This window comes from Calidris pugnax, unplaced genomic scaffold, assembly GCF_001431845.1.
Source record: "Calidris pugnax isolate Ruff unplaced genomic scaffold, ASM143184v1 scaffold70, whole genome shotgun sequence".
NCBI classification, from domain to species: domain Eukaryota; kingdom Metazoa; phylum Chordata; class Aves; order Charadriiformes; family Scolopacidae; genus Calidris; species Calidris pugnax.
In genome coordinates this window covers 9,627,392-9,643,111 of record NW_015090862.1, presented here as the reverse complement: position 1 = coordinate 9,643,111, position 15,720 = coordinate 9,627,392, and the positions used below count along the sequence as shown (strand labels likewise).

General features: G+C 41.9%; 2 protein-coding genes across 2 annotated transcripts in view; both read right to left on the bottom strand.

Moving 5' to 3' along the window:
• Nucleotides 1–4,429, bottom strand: part of SQRDL (sulfide quinone reductase-like (yeast)) — a 16,711-nt gene extending 12,282 nt beyond the window's left edge. Inside the window, exon 1 of the mRNA XM_014944464.1 lies at nt 2,854–4,429. The gene's annotated coding sequence lies outside the window, so the exon portion shown is untranslated. The remainder of the gene's footprint in view (nt 1–2,853) is intronic.
• Nucleotides 4,430–5,382: 953 nt separating this feature from the next.
• Nucleotides 5,383–12,013, bottom strand: BLOC1S6 (biogenesis of lysosomal organelles complex-1, subunit 6, pallidin). Its single transcript, XM_014944472.1, has 5 exons — nt 11,785–12,013; nt 10,804–10,948; nt 9,183–9,270; nt 8,471–8,557; nt 5,383–7,707 (listed from the first exon to the last, which is right to left on the bottom strand). Exons 1-5 carry the CDS (start codon nt 11,858–11,860, stop codon nt 7,588–7,590), a joined length of 516 nt encoding a protein of 171 aa, XP_014799958.1. The 5' UTR covers nt 11,861–12,013; the 3' UTR covers nt 5,383–7,587.
• Nucleotides 12,014–15,720: the final 3,707 nt, after the last annotated feature.

Genomic DNA, 15,720 nt, shown 5'->3' with positions numbered 1-15,720 from the left:
CGGAGCGCGGCGGCGCCAGGTGCCGCCCGGCCGCGGGCAAAGGCCGGGAGGGCAGGGGGCCCGGGCGGAGGCAGCGGCGGGGGTGCCGCGCCGGTAACCGGCAGCCGGGTATCCCGTCCCTCCGGAGCTCCACAGAACGCTGAGCGGAGCCCGGCGCCGCAGCAGCTTTGCCCGAGGGGTTGTGTTACTCCTTTTCCCCTTGCAGTCCTTCCATCTTCACACCTACTGCTCTCCCAGGGTGCCATCTCAAAAACAAAAAACAAAACAAAAAACAAACCAGACTTAATTATTATGGTGGGATCCTAGGCTTAAGAAACAAAGTGAGTCAAACTAATTAGAGTCCTAAGCTGAGATCAGGGTGTAACTGACACATGGAGACAGAGGATCCTTCCAGCTGAAGCACCAGCAGAGAGCAGGGTGCCAGACTCTTCTTTCTATTCAGCTGACTGCAGCCAAGCCTTAACGTGTTTTCCCCTAAAACTTTATGGGGCCTTTGATTTATGGCATGGTGACAGTGTGAAGTAAGAGCAGCTGTTAATCTGCTAATGTTTGTCAAGCCAAAAAAAGAAGAGTCAGGCAAATATTAGTGCTGAGAATAATGTAGACAAAATTACTTATGCCAATTCATATGCATCAACCAACCGACAGATCCAAACCATGTGTCAGGCCCCTTCCTTCCCCACCTGGCACAGGCAGAACTGCTCAGCTGACGGCTGGCCAGTTGTGGAAAGCTATAAAAAATGGGGGAATGGCATTGAGGAGTTAAATGGGAAGATGCCACAAGGCTGTTCCACTGTCTGCACGCAACCGAGAAGCAGAAGGGAATGAGACATTCTCCAGGGTGCCCGTGTGAAACGTGGTACGTGTGTCAGTCTGCTGGCACATCCAGGCACACACATCATTTCTCCATCCCAGTTCCACTGTAGTCACTGGTTCAGCACAAGCACATTGCCACCCCTCACAGCCAGCCAGTAGCAAACTGGCTAATGCTCTCTGCTTGCTTGTGCCACTTGTCTTACACTCCATGTTACTTTGAGCTTCTACGTGTAGAAAAGAAGCTTCAATTGCTTTTCTCAACGTAGGGCTGAAGGCCAATAACCATAAAGCCAAGGCTGACAATTCACCTCTGTTCCCACAGACCAGGTACAGAGGTTGTTGGAGATGAGGCCACAGCACTTAACATCTGAACTAGAACAACTCATTTTGCCTTCTTGTAAAAACCCACACTACCACTCCCAGCCAGTGGCTGATCTCACAAAAATACACAAAGTCGAAGAAGCAGGTTTAGCCAAAAGATATCAATTGTTGCAGGAAACAAGTTACCTTTTCAGAGGAACTTGTCAGTATTTGGTAGTTCCATACATGTATGCGAGGTTTCTGTAACACTTTCCACAGCTACATAGAACCAGCTACACCAAACTAAAATGTGTAAACATAATAAAAGTAACAAAGCCCAAAGTCAAAAGGCCTTTGAAACAAACACTTTTTTTCCCTGTTGCTTGCATAAGACTTGGCACATCTAATATAAGTTCCACAGAGATCTGCACAACATTACTCCACACAAAAGCACATAAGTAAACCGTCCCTCCCAAATTTAATCTGATGCCTTCCCTTTTCCCACTTCTGAGTACACCTGAAAACAAAACTTAAAACACAGGTTTGTGTGAGTTTTGAAACAAACCTGAACCCCAATCCTAAATCTGGGCCCCTGCCAAACCCTGATCTAAACCCAGCTGCACATTCAGCTGGCACCAGCCTGGAAATGCCACCTAGATCTGCTTAGCCAAGGTCACCCACCTCAGGCTGACTGAAACCCAAACCACACCACTGTGGTAGCTCTGACCCAGTGACCACTGACACTTCTGTACCTGAACTTTATCAGGTTCCCTGTAAGCAGCAACCTTAATCTACTGGTCCTTTACTGTAGACAGAAAAATAGCAAAACTATTAAATTTGAATTAAAAAAAAAAACACAAAACACTTACTAGACCAATAATTGATAATAAATGACCTCCAATAACAGTGCCTTCCCATGTAGAGGCAAAGGCTCATTTTTCAAAGCTGCTGAACACCTACACTGTCATGGATTTTACTGGACAGAAAATGTACTGGGAGAAGACACAATCATTATCTTTGAAAATATGACATGGAGATTAGACATGTTTGTTAACACATGGTTTTCCATCACATCTTTTAAAATGCCCCAGCTCCCCATTTTTTTTTATTTCTAAGAGCTTCCTGACTTCCTGTTCCCAGCTGCTCTGATACAGTCAGAGTACAGCCTTTTCTCACATATCCTCATCTCTGTCCACGAGGAAATAAAGCTCTTTTGGGTTTTTCTAAACATGTATTTTTAGGATTGTGTTTGAATATTGAAATATCCTCTTTATGCTCCCACACATACTTCCCCAAGACTTCTTACGGAGATGGTCTGCAATTTTAGTAAATAGATTACTTAAATGAATACCTTGATTTAGGAACAGAACACATACACCAAACAAGAAGAGATGCCACCTGTAGCACAGATCCCTCCTGCAGCTGCAGGCGGTGCTGCCTGACCCCCCGCAGCAGAGTCCAGGCAGGGGGAGAGGGTGGAAGCTGCTGTGCAAGTGTGGGGCACACTCCACTGGGCTGCACACCTCCTTGGGGCCATTGAGTACCTGCAGGAGTGATGGGCAACTCTCCCTGCTCACCAGGCAACTGGGCTTTCCTGGGCAGCCCACACCATGCACCTCCTGGCCCACTAATTATACTGACCCCTCCACAGGACAACACCTACATGTCTGTCTAGGCTCAGTCTGCGGGATGGGGATTCTCCAGGATGGGGATTATTCTTCCATGCAAAGTGCCTACCTGATAGTGAGGACAATCTCAACTGAATTCTAGTAACACTGGGTGACAGAGAAGAAACAGGAGTAATTTCATCACACCATCTTTGATATTTTTTCTTGGAGATATTCTTCTTCTGGCATACCTCTATATCATAGCATCTGTAAAGCTAGAAAAAAAAGAAGCAGTAGTAAAAGCAAAAAAAGAGCAGAAGCAAAACAGGGTAATACACACATTCTCATACACTGTTTACCTACATGACTTCTACCCAATTTTAAAGACTGCAAAACGAGCAATTTCAGTTGAGCGCTGAGGGCTGAAACATTGCTTTTAGGTAGTGGGGTGGCAAAGAGTTCATATTAACTGTTGTATTTTTACTCTTGCAAGCTGTATTTACACGGAAGGATATTACTCTTTACATGAGTCCCAGGTGATAGAAGAAAAGTCTTGCTCATCAAGGCAATAAACTATATTGCTAATTTAGAGGTAAAGCGTTTTGCCGACCAGTACACGTACAGATGGTCTTGCCTTCACAGCAGCACTCAGGTGTATTTTCATTGCAACACCTGAAACAAAATACACCAGCCTTATCTTTTGTCTTACACTGCAGTGTGAATGACAGTGCAACATTAGTTCTGTAAATTACTGCTTAGAGACTATTGCCTTTGCAGGTGTACAAATTTTGAAATTATTCTTTATCAAGCTGTACATGATACGCTTCATTAAGTTGCAAGTTTGTAAAAGCTGAACACATTTGTTGAAACTTATCCATTTGCCAAGCAGAGTTTTCTATTTCCTTTCTTAAACCCTGTGGCTTGACATCGTGGAGACAAAGGGATAGACAGGAACAAAACCAAGAAGGAAAGAGTTATCAGGTAGGGCCAACATCTACACTTTCAAGCTACATAACACTTCAGAAACGACACTTAGATTATAGGATTGAGTTAGTCATAACCTCCCAGATCCACGGCTGCCAACAGCTACTGCCTGGAGGAAAACAGCAAAAATTCTCCACAGCAATGCTGTTGTGACACTGCCAGGTACCAACAACAGGGCTGCTCTTCCCAGCAGTTCAGTTCCCTCACCTACATCAAGCATATTGGAGAAAGCTAAATCTGTCACATCATAAAGAGTTCTTGGCTGTGCTGGTATCACAAAGGACTGGTTTGAAGACATATAATGGTGGTGGTGGGGATATTACTGTCCAGTTTTGGTGCCTATTTTTCTACAAATCACTTTGCCAAGGACTGAGAAAAGTAAAGTAGTACAAGTATACTTCAAACTACGGGAAAGCAGTGATATTTGTGTGCTTATTTCAACTTAACCCACACTTTGATTTAAAAAAATGAATAAATAAATCATCTTTTCTGCCTTCATATACCACCTTACAAGGAAACTTAACACATACTGTCTGTTTTGCCTAACATGAATAGCCAAATTAATATTTATGCTGCTATAATTTGGATTCAGTGATGTAAATCGGTAAGAATACAAGTCTTGCAAAGCTTTTAGCAGTTATATGCACACAACTAATCCAACAAAGATCAAATAACCAATTAGATTTAATGAGGTTTATTGTTTTAAAAAAAATGGACTCCTGCAAAGTAAGGCAATAAAGTGTCAAGCTCAGAATTAAGCTAAAGACCAGCCAGCAGTGTTGTAAAGCAAGCAGCAGGTGGCAGAAAGTGTCTGCTGAAGCGTAGTTTGGAATAAATCAGCCAGAGAACTCTCTCAGATGCCAGAATCCCAAAAGAACAGTTCCAGAAACAACCTTTATTATTTATGCTATTATCACTTAGGTGACAGCACACCAAATAAAAGATTCTGTAGCCATTATCCAAGACAAAACAAAACCATTTGTCTTATGAACATGGCAAAGCTACCATTATCAGGGAAAAAGCCAGATTTCGCTGAATTAAAAATTGGCTTATGTAAACCTGTACAGCTACAGGTGGGGGAACACAAATTAAGCATCCAGGTTAACAACAGCAAAGACAAAAGCATGGGAAACTGAGATTCCTTACTTAGCAATGGTAATTCCTAAATTTGTAGAATATTACAAAATAAAAACTCCAAGAGTTACTGCACAGTTAAGTGTCTTCTGCTGCTATGACTTGGTAGTTTAAAAACAAGTGTGTACACTGAATGTGAAACAAACAGTACAAAAAAAGACTTAAAACTGTCATTTTATCCATTCCTAAAAAAGATGCAGCTGCTGCAACTCCTCATGTGGATGCAATAAAACCTCAGTAAGAAAGAGTATACCACTACTACATTTATCTACTTGATAAGTATTTTTTTATAAAATCAGGCAAGACTGGATGTATACAGTAGTAGAATTACTCACTCTAGCTGTGCACACTAATGCAAGCACACAAGTTTAGATGCCAGTATCATTTCATTAATCCAATGTGGCTTTTACTTTTTATGCAATAAGACACAAAAGGAGCATTCAGAACCATATCCTATGGAGATAATCAATTTAGTTTTGACTGATATAATTTAAGAGCTCGTTAATAATAATAAAAAAGTTACGTAAACTGACCAAACTTCCCCTGTAAGTTAATTCTTTCCCCTTTATTAAAGAAAAACACTTCATTAAAATTAGTTCCTTATTCACACAAGAACCAGATTTTACTACAATTTTATGGGAAAAGTTATCAATTACATTTTTACATATGTATACGCGATTCCTCAGGCAAGCACTCAAGCTTTTACTCCTTTGATCAGAAATTATTCCAAAGAAACACTGAAATATGCAATTGCGAAAGCATTACTTCCTATGCTTAGAATTCTGTATTTTCAGTAAAAGTAGCCATGATTCTTGAAACAAAACAAAACCATCCCCATAGTTCTTCGGAAAAAAAACCCCACAGTTCTTCAGAAAGGGATGACTAAACTGTATTCTAGAGGAGGGAACACAAATCAAGAAATAACATAGGAATTTAATCCCAATTTGGATACTGAGGCATCTCGTATCATGTTATACTTTAATAAGAACAGTTTAAATTCCCAGAATCTAATTTTGAAGTTACATTACAAAATAAAATATTTAAACACTATTTAGTTATGTACATTCTGCTCCAAAAATGGACTGTGGAAATTTTTGACATTTCTCTTAGAAATACATACAAACCACAGCACAGGTCAAAAATCCACTGGCAATTAAGAGACACAAGTCAACTTAAAAGAAAAATACCTGTGGACATCTGTAACTGATTACTGCTTCAGTAACAGCATTTCAGCATCTCTTCAGACTGCTTCAAGCAGTTTGTTCTCCCGGCCCCAAAACATCATTCCGGTTTACCTTGCATGTTGGATAATTACTCGTTAGAGTACCTCTTTCACAGAAAAAGATGACAAATATTAAGAACAGGGAATTATAAGTTCAGAATATTGTAATACAGGAGAGTCCAGACAGGTGTACACACCCGTGAATCATCTAAAATGGAAGAAAAAGTAAAATTGACTGTGGCCCTCTGGTATTTTATGGAAAAACTCACATAGCTTACCCTTCATCTTACTTCAAAACACAGCACTTGCACTACTGCTTAAAAAGTAATACAGATATAAAGTACCTAGTTAGACTGTAGGAACAAATACTTTAAAGCTCTTTTACCAGTCTAGACAACATTCATTTGAACGGGAGTCCACACCAAGTGCTGCGAGTAAGCAATTACATTCAAAGAAATGGATATCAACCTCCACTCCACATGTAACAGCAACAAATACTATTAATCATCAATTTGGGCAAGGAAAGCATAACAAAAATTCTCATACGTAGCCCCGAAGTGCAAATGAATTACTTGTTAAGGAAAAAAAATTAAATGCAGTAGTTTCTCCTACAGGTAACTCAATTATACATGAAGTGGAAATTGTTCAGTTTTGATTGTGTTTTATTTGTCACACTAAACGAAGAAACAACTTCTAACTCCCTAGAAATCTGCTTAGACTACACAGTCTTCCTGTCGAGCCACTACAGAGACAACAGTTCCCTGGTTTGACTCAAATGCTTGAGAAAGCACAAATTCATTAATCTTTGTGTTTTGTACACATCAATTCTGACAGTCTTTAGTGTTCTGTTTCCCCCTGCCCCAACCAATTCAGCTGGGAAATTATTCAGAAGTTACTTTACAACTGTTCTTAAGTTATTTTGTGACAAAAAAAATAAAAGACTGCTGCAATAAAGTGAGCTTTCAGACAAGTGCCTTGAAAGCTTCTTCAGTTCATTTGAGACTGACCAAACTAAGACTGTATAAGAAGTCAGTATTTATGAACCAGGGCATCGAAAAAGACATCCCAACTGCCTGAATCAAAGCAGTTTCAGGGAAATAGGCAGCCACCAAAATCCAGGGATAAGAACAGAACTTTTAACTAGTATTCTGTATTTTGTCTGAAAAATATGTACGCCAGTCACCAAATCTCTCTCAGAATTCTAAACACCAGAAGAAGAGACAAAAAAATTTGACAGTTATTTAAATCTGTGATGCCCAAATTCTCCTATATACATACATATAAAAAAAATTAACTTACATCATAATAATATCAAACTGCATAGCATTACAAAAGAAGGCAACTTGAATAGCTGAAATTAAAACATTTGAATGTTACCAACCCTATCATCACCATTCTGGAATTTATAGTATCATAGAGTAGACCGTTGCTAGTAACGGGTATAGCCCAGTTGAACCAAAATCTGCCTTAATTCCAGAGAACACAGGAATGATTAATTCAGACAGGTTGTTGCATGTTCTGCTTTCATGTTCTCCTGGCAGGTTTTGCTGTTAACTGCTTCTCCCTCTCAAGCTCCTTCTCACGTTGTTGCTCTCGTTCTAGTTCCTCCTTCTGCCTCTTCTGTTGCAGCTTAAGTGCTCTTTTCTAAACAGAAAAGACAAGAAAATAATTGTAAGTTTTACAGCTGTATTTAAGTTGGACCTACAAACAAAATCACTCCCATTCTCTTAACATTCTCTTCTCCAATCCACACTGCTTACGAATAAATGTTGCATTTTTTCTTCTTCCCTTCCACTTCATCTTACTTTTCAGAAACAGCCAGTCTGTGATTTACACAGGGAAAACACAAACTGGATTCTTTTCAGTCTCACTAAAAGTCATTCTTCGTGTATATCACACAAGGTGCCTACTGTGCAATTTATTGCCTCCAAGAGAAAATCCCTTTGTTGAACATACCAAAAGAGTAATCCTACCAGAATTTAACCAGACACTGCCTGTATAGCATGAAGTCAGTGAACTTACACCACAGGATACTACATTTAATAGGAGAAATTCTTACATTTGTGACAGTTTAATTTTCATTAAAAAAGCACAGAAACTGAAACAACAAAGAACTAGTTGGAATGGAGCGGATTAAGCGACAGAATAAAGCATGATTCTTATACCACATGAGCATGATGACAACACTGAGATTTACTAGTAGTTCAGATGCACAAGTTGTCTGAGCACAGGCAGGAGTAAGTGAAAGTTTAAAAACATACCTGGTTTGGTGCTACTGACAATATCCATTTAACTGGAGATTCTATTTTAACCAGAACTTTCAGCATGCATCCAAAATAAATGTTAGATATTTAAGTATGTATTCTTGACTTCTATGTTGTAAAGTAAAAATACTTATGTCACTCACTTTTAACTTTGATGTCTTCTCATGGAGCATCATCATTTCATTCCTAATGTTCACTAACTTGCTGTGATACTGTTTAGCTTCTGAAAACTTAAAAAAAAAAAACCATAACAGCTAAAGCAGTGACTGTCAAGTTGGCATAGTTGTTCTATAAAGCTGCACAGCAAAATCAGCAATCAACAATATAGTTATTACCAGAATAGTTTGATAATGGATTAAGCATGTTCAAGTTTTAGATATAAAAGTTTACATATCACATATATTAATACAGAAAACTACCATACCTCAAACAGGTACACCCAGTAATCTACTGAATTAAGATTCATTAGACAGAATAAAAATACTACCACTTCATGCACCATCTAGTAGTGTTTCACAGACCCTTCCTGCTAGTCTGGAGAGGTGCACAGAGCTCATGTTGGAGTCTCAGTCCTACAGAAAAATGGCATACATGTGCTTCTGCTACTGGTTTGGAACAACTAGACTTACTACCACTGGCTGACCGAGCCCGCTCTTCCTTCCCAGTACCCTTTCTATTTAAGGGAAATATGCTGGTTCTGCACCCTCTCCAGCAACAATTTGTCTGGAATATCTGAACTGGTTGGTTCTCTTCCTGTAGGCCATTAAAAACAAGGAAAATCCACAAGTTGCTACTAATGTTTCAGCAATAAAATATACACTGATACAGATTTAAGAAAGCATTTATAGTACTTACCAAAACATTGATATCAAGAATGGAGTTACACTCTTTGAATTTTGAAATTTCTTGTTCTAATGTTTCTAGTAATACTACTTGGTTCTGTCTGAAACAAAAAAAAAATTAATGCATAAAACCAAAGTAAAACAGCACATATCCTTTTCAATCAGCCCTTTAAATAAATACTACTTTTGTTCATAACAATACAAATACATGCCTCCCAATACCAGATTCCTTTTATGCATTGCTAGGTGACTTCAACTAAGACACAAGTAAATGGTGTTAGAAAAATCCCAGCTGAGTACACACAAGTTCAGCTGGCACCATACAGTATGATAAGATATCCAGGATGAATATCCAAAAACCCTGAACAGGCACACTGCAGCTTGCAGAGAGTAAACACCCCCAGGTTGAATGAAGGGAAAAACAATTAGCTTTTGACTTTCCACTCAGTTGGCTCTGCGTCATGCTGCAGGACTAAGTTATTTCTGCAGAGAAGTTGTGTGAGTCCTTGGTGCTTATTAAGGATCTTCCATCCCACACAAATCAGCTAAAGTCTTTCCAGACACAGGCTGTCCCTGGCAGCAGCATAACAACATCACACACTGTGAAACCCAAACCCTGCAAAACCCGAGATGGATTTGTGTAAAGCCTTTTCCAGTATCTTAATATCTATGGTAAATCCAGTCTGAAATAAACTGTTACCAGTGAGATGTCAGTGTACAAAGAATTCTTATCCGTTTAGTTCCTTAATTAGATTTTCCAAGTGTATCTTTTGCAACACAGTTTAGAGACTGCACAACAAACAATACATTGCACTACAGGCTGCCCTGAATATGAACTGCATCTCTGCAGCAACATAAACCCAGCTTTCAGCAGACTTTCCACTACAAAAATGAGCAAGTATTTAAGAAATCTACACGCCTTCTGCTATACCTGGCTTAGGGGATTTCAGTGTTCTAGCATTATACATTCTTCAGTCAAAGTTCTGACTGGCTGCCCTGCAGCTTATACGCCTCTGTGTACTCCTGCAAATCACTTAACTATTCAGGATGCTACAGTCAGAACACAGAAATGCTACAGTAAGCTGTATTCCAGTTAAGGGTAGCTAGAACATTCTACTAAAAAAAAAAAGTGGCAAAGTATGCACATATAAGAAGTTGGTTTTTAGAAATTTGCTTACGTAAGTTCCTGCAGTGCTGATTTTGATCGCTGAAGATCAGGCAGATAATGAGAAATCAATCCTTCAGTTAGCTGCTCCACAGCTTTTTCATCTATTAAAGGAAGATCTTCTACTACTCCTTCATCTGGAGATGCATCACTAGAACCTATGGCAAAGAATAGCAAGGCTGAATGCAACAGGTCAGCATGCACTTCAAGTTTTATCTAGATCAACTATATTTTCCTGTTTAAAAATTAAAAGCATTTTAACACTCAAGGTTTAATTCTTTGCACTTTATCCACTAAACTCTGCTTCCTTTTTCCTCCCCCTCTTTGTCCCTCCCTTATTCGTAGTCCTATACCATGAGCTTCCTAGTGAACAGTTTTATCTGATTAAGGGTAGCTAGAACATTCTACTAAAAAAAAAAAGTGGCAAAGTATGCACATATAAGAAGTTGGTTTTTAGAAATTTGCTTACGTAAGTTCCTGCAGTGCTGATTTTGATCGCTGAAGATCAGGCAGATAATGAGAAATCAATCCTTCAGTTAGCTGCTCCACAGCTTTTTCATCTATTAAAGGAAGATCTTCTACTACTCCTTCATCTGGAGATGCATCACTAGAACCTATGGCAAAGAATAGCAAGGCTGAATGCAACAGGTCAGCATGCACTTCAAGTTTTATCTAGATCAACTATATTTTCCTGTTTAAAAATTAAAAGCATTTTAACACTCAAGGTTTAATTCTTTGCACTTTATCCACTAAACTCTGCTTCCTTTTTCCTCCCCCTCTTTGTCCCTCCCTTATTCGTAGTCCTATACCATGAGCTTCCTAGTGAACAGTTTTATCTGAACACTAGCAAAATAAAAATAGGTAAATAGTCTTCCAAAGACATCTTAAAAAAAAATGATTACAAGTACTTCAGTCTATTGAGGAGAAAAAAAAAAGAAAAAGAAAAAAGAGGCAGTACCAGCTATTCTGGCTATGCATCAAAAATACCTGAACATTAACACACCCCCATCCTCTGCTCTCAAAGTTAAGAGAATAAACCTAGGCCTACCAAATAAAGACCCATCACTCAAAACATTGAAGAGTTGATTAAAACACCAGACGCTGAACTTGCAAACTCTTAAGCTTGCAAGAGTTAGTTACCAGTTACTGTGGATTTTGTCTGGGCAAAACTATGAATTATTTATTGTGTGCAGAGCTAGAAGACAAAACCTTTTAATCTGCAGGCCCCACGGCACAGGGGAAGCCACGGCCGCAGCACGCCTTCCCTTTCCGAGCCGACCCTGCCCGGGCTCCCCGGGGGCGGGCGGTGGAGCCGAGGCCCGGGCTCCCGCCGGCCCAGGACACAGAGCGCTCCCCGCGGGCTCTCACCTCTGACGGGGGAGGGAGAACAGAACCAGCCCCTCCTCGGGCCTTCCCTCACCCGCCTCCTGCCCGGCCACCCCTCACATACCCAGCGACCGCCCGGAGCTGCCCGCCGCCACCTCCTCCTCCTTCTCCTTCTCCTCAAGCCGCTCCGCGACGCTCATGGCTGCCGCTCCCAGCGAGGCCCCTCGGGCAGGGCGGGGTCCGGCCGGGCGGCGGGGCTCTGCCCGCCCTCACCGAGCGGGGCGGCACGGCGCCACCGGCCCTGGGCTCTCACCATAGAATCTCCTCAGAGCGCACCCGGCTAGAAGAGCCGCCGCTCCGGATGCGGAAATGACGTAGGAGGGCCGGTCGGAGGCCCGGCGGGGCGGGGAGGCTTCGGCGGTGGCCGGGGTATGGCGGCACGGGGTATGGGGCTGCCAGGCCGGAGAAGGGACGTTTTATGCTCCAGAAACGGTGCGGAGCATCCGCCGCTTCTCATGAGGGAGCCCCTCGGAAAGTGTGGAAATGCGGCATTTCCGTACACCCCCAGCCCTTCCAGAACGAACGGAACTCGGGGGGTCCCGCGAGTGCTCTTCAGAAACACACCCGGGCAAAAAGTGGGCTTTTGAGATGAGCTGTCACCCTTAAAATCGACATTTTGAACCACAAGTTTGTTGCAAATTCGTTTATATTTTTTCTTCATGTGTATATTCTAATTACCACAATTACATCACTGTTCTGTCACCAGATTAAGAATTTACCTGTTTTTCTTCTTTTGCTTTAAAAAAGAAGCATCAAAGACCTGGTCTGAAGCCAGACTGTGACAACAGGAACTTGTCCATTAACTTAAACAGACACGAATGAAATTCCTAATTACAAGTGGTGAGCGGTTTTACTTAAAGTTTGTTGCAGCGGGGAAACTTTCGTGGCAAGTTTCACTGGGAAAGGCTTCTCAGCTTCCAGATGGAATTTCTCGTAAGAACAAGTGAGATAATCACTCTGAAATAGTCTCACTTGAGATGTGGGAGTTTCAGATTTGTGCTCCTGCTTTGCCAGTTCCAGGCCCTCCCACATCTTGCAGAAATAGACTAAGGACTGGAATATAAAATTGGTATCTGTTTTTCTCAGCAAGTTAAAATTTAACTATTTATCAACCCAAGCGCTCCAAAAAAAGAGATTGATAGAAAGCCTCTTGCTCCTTTTCCTCTGCAAAATGTTCCATTCCACAGTAACTATTTCCCAAGTGCATAAGCAGGTTCATTATCATGTGAAGGTGAGGTTTTATTCTGAGAAAAAGATGTTTGAAAAGGAAGTTAAGTGAACCCTGTAATAAGGAACATAAACATTTGGTTAAACTAATAAAAAGCACAATTACCTGCTGGTCTAAATATTTAATTTCAAAATCAGTACTAACATTACCATTGCTATCTAAAACTAGGATACCGCACAACAAAAAACTCCATATATCATGGAGCCAGACAACGAAACACCTTTAATTAATCAGAGAGAAAATCATGCTGAGTTCATCTCTGTATAATTAGATGGATTGGATTTATAGTCCCTACCCAGCAACAGAGCTACCCAAAAGAGACTGTGAGGAGCCCTTTAGCTGACAGCTCTTCCACCTGTCCGCGGGCAGCAATGTTCGTGAATCTGTGTTTAATATCCTCGTTTGCTTGCTTGCTTGCTTTCTCTCCTGTTCCCGTACAGTCCTCTGTGGTATTCCTGTACTTATTTGCTACTCCCAGCTCTAAAGCAATTCAACGCTTTCTGTCTCTCTCTCTGAACTCTGGTTCAAAGTTTGTACAAAACTTCCTAGCTTTGTCTTGCTGAGATCTTACGCTCCCAGTAAGACTGCACGCTCAAAAACTAGAAATCTGTTAAATTTTAAACTACTGGCAAGACAAATGTCTGTGTATGTGACGCTAACAGCAAATAATCACATTTCTTTTTCATTTTATATTGTGGCAACTGTGTTCAGAAACCTCTAATGCAATACTAGATCTTATTGTTGTAACTGATTTAAGCAGTGACATATATAGTACTCCCCTCCCCCCGAGTCAAAATGGAATAATTTAGCTTGAGGTGTATAGCAAATAGTATGTTTTAAACCATCAACTTGGAAAGCGCTGTATGACTTCAGGGGTGACAGTACGAAAAGGAAATATTTCAGATTAATAGGTAGCTTCTTAAAGACTCTCTGTCCTTATTAAGTAAGCAAGCTACAGAGAGAGTACAGCTTTGGCCATACAATAAAGAAATGGGTGCAACAGGCTGTTACAAAAGGCTCTGTTCAACAGAGATTCATCTTGACAACGTATGACTTGGTTCTTGACAACACTTCAGAAAAATCTGGTCTTGGTTATTCAGTAAAAGGCAAACTGGCAAACCTTGGCGCTCTGGTTTATGGCGTCAAGTCCCCCCAGTTTACTACCCTTCCTCAGTGCTGGAAGTTGCTGTCCCTGCAGGAGGGGCAGTGCAATGGAGCATGAGCCTATTCCTCCACCCCCCAGTGCTAAGCCCAACGTTTTAAGACAGAGTTTTACATGGAATTGATTTTTCGGCTCCTGCCGGGCTAATTCATTCACACCTGTGTGCCCTCCCTCACTTGTGCTGGTACCTGTGGTGAAACTGGTGAAGCACAGAGTTAAATCACCCAGAGAGGAGAACAAATATATGAGGAATGGCTGAACTGGAGCAGGGCTGGGAGCGCTTCCCTTGGCAGCAAGGCTGGCTTGACAGGTTCCCAGCCTCGACGGGCGCATCCTGACTCCCACACTGTTGGCTGCCCTGCGGTTGTCATATGGGTGTCTGTGCAAGTTGTGATCATAGATGCACATACAAATATATCCCCAATCCCCTCCAATATGTTTTTTTTTTTAAATTTTGGCCCATTTCAGGGACCCAATTCATCATCTGGCCCCAAAACAACTGTGCTAGTCGCCCTGCTGGGGGAATTACGAGGTGGGTGAAAGGGCCGGTGATGGCACCTCTTCAGCCACTGAGGAAGGAGACCATGAGATTGCATGCTCAGGACAACATCCACATTGTACAATGGCAAGGGAACTTGGACAAAGCTTAATACTGTTTATTTTTGGACATCATTATGTAGGACAACAGTAAGCAATCCCCACCCAAGGCCAGTTTACCACGCGCGACTCCCCTCCTGCAGGGCCTGTTCCAGGAAGGGGCTGGTTCCACGTCCTGTGGGCCACAATCTACTATCGGCCCATGACCAGAAAGGGAGTGTCTGCCTCCAAAATCTCACAGTTCCACACAACTCTGCGGTCTTTACGTGGTAACTTCCTTCAATCAGGTAAAAAAACAGGATATGTGCTTTCCCTCAGGCAGGCGTGTTTCCATAAATGTTTACGACTTGGGGAAATGATTGACGCAGTAGCAAAATTTGGCCGTGGGTACAAACTGGCCCTGAACATGTGTAGGCTGGAAATCAGAAGAAAATTTCTAGTCATCAGACCAGGGGGGAGGGAGAATAACCTCTGAACAGAATTAATAATGGCAAAAAATCTAATTATTTTTAACTTGGAGCACGGTTATGAAAGGAATTATAGGACAGCAGGGCCTCTGAGGTCTGTTTCTCCCCACATCCTTTAAGGAATGTTCAGGCAGGCGCATGTGACTCCCCACAGCTGACACGGCCCCAAGGGGCGTTAAAGAAAATGGTGTAAAGAGCTGTGCTTTTGACAGGGAGGGGAAAGAAAAAAAGCTACACAATGCAAACTTGTGACTTTTAAAATCTGCAGCCAGAGCACGGAACTCTGCAGCTGAGGCTTTCGGTGTACGTGGAAACAACCGCTTGTCCATCAATGGATGATATTTGGATTTTATGGCTTGTATAGTTAAAAGTCTTTGCCACGCCACAACTTTCATCCACCGAGCACAAGCCCACGTAGGGAAGGGGGACAGCCTGCCGGGCTACCACGGGGGAGGCGCCGCCGCCTCCGCCGGGCTCCGCGGCCGCGCACGGCCCCGCGCTGAGGGGCAGCCGGGCGGCGGGAGCGGGTCTCGAACCCGCGGCTCC

Coding starts and splice junctions, on each gene's coding strand:
- BLOC1S6 (XM_014944472.1), bottom strand. CDS start 11,860: ATGAGCGTCGCGGAGCGGCTTGAGGAGAAGGAGAAGGAGGAGGAGGTG. Junction 9,271..10,803: donor TCAGCACTGCAGGAACTTAC/GTAAGCAAATTT, acceptor TTTTTGTTTCAG/ACAGAACCAAGTAGTATTAC. Junction 8,558..9,182: donor TTCTTGATATCAATGTTTTG/GTAAGTACTATA, acceptor TTTTTTTTTAAG/TTTTCAGAAGCTAAACAGTA.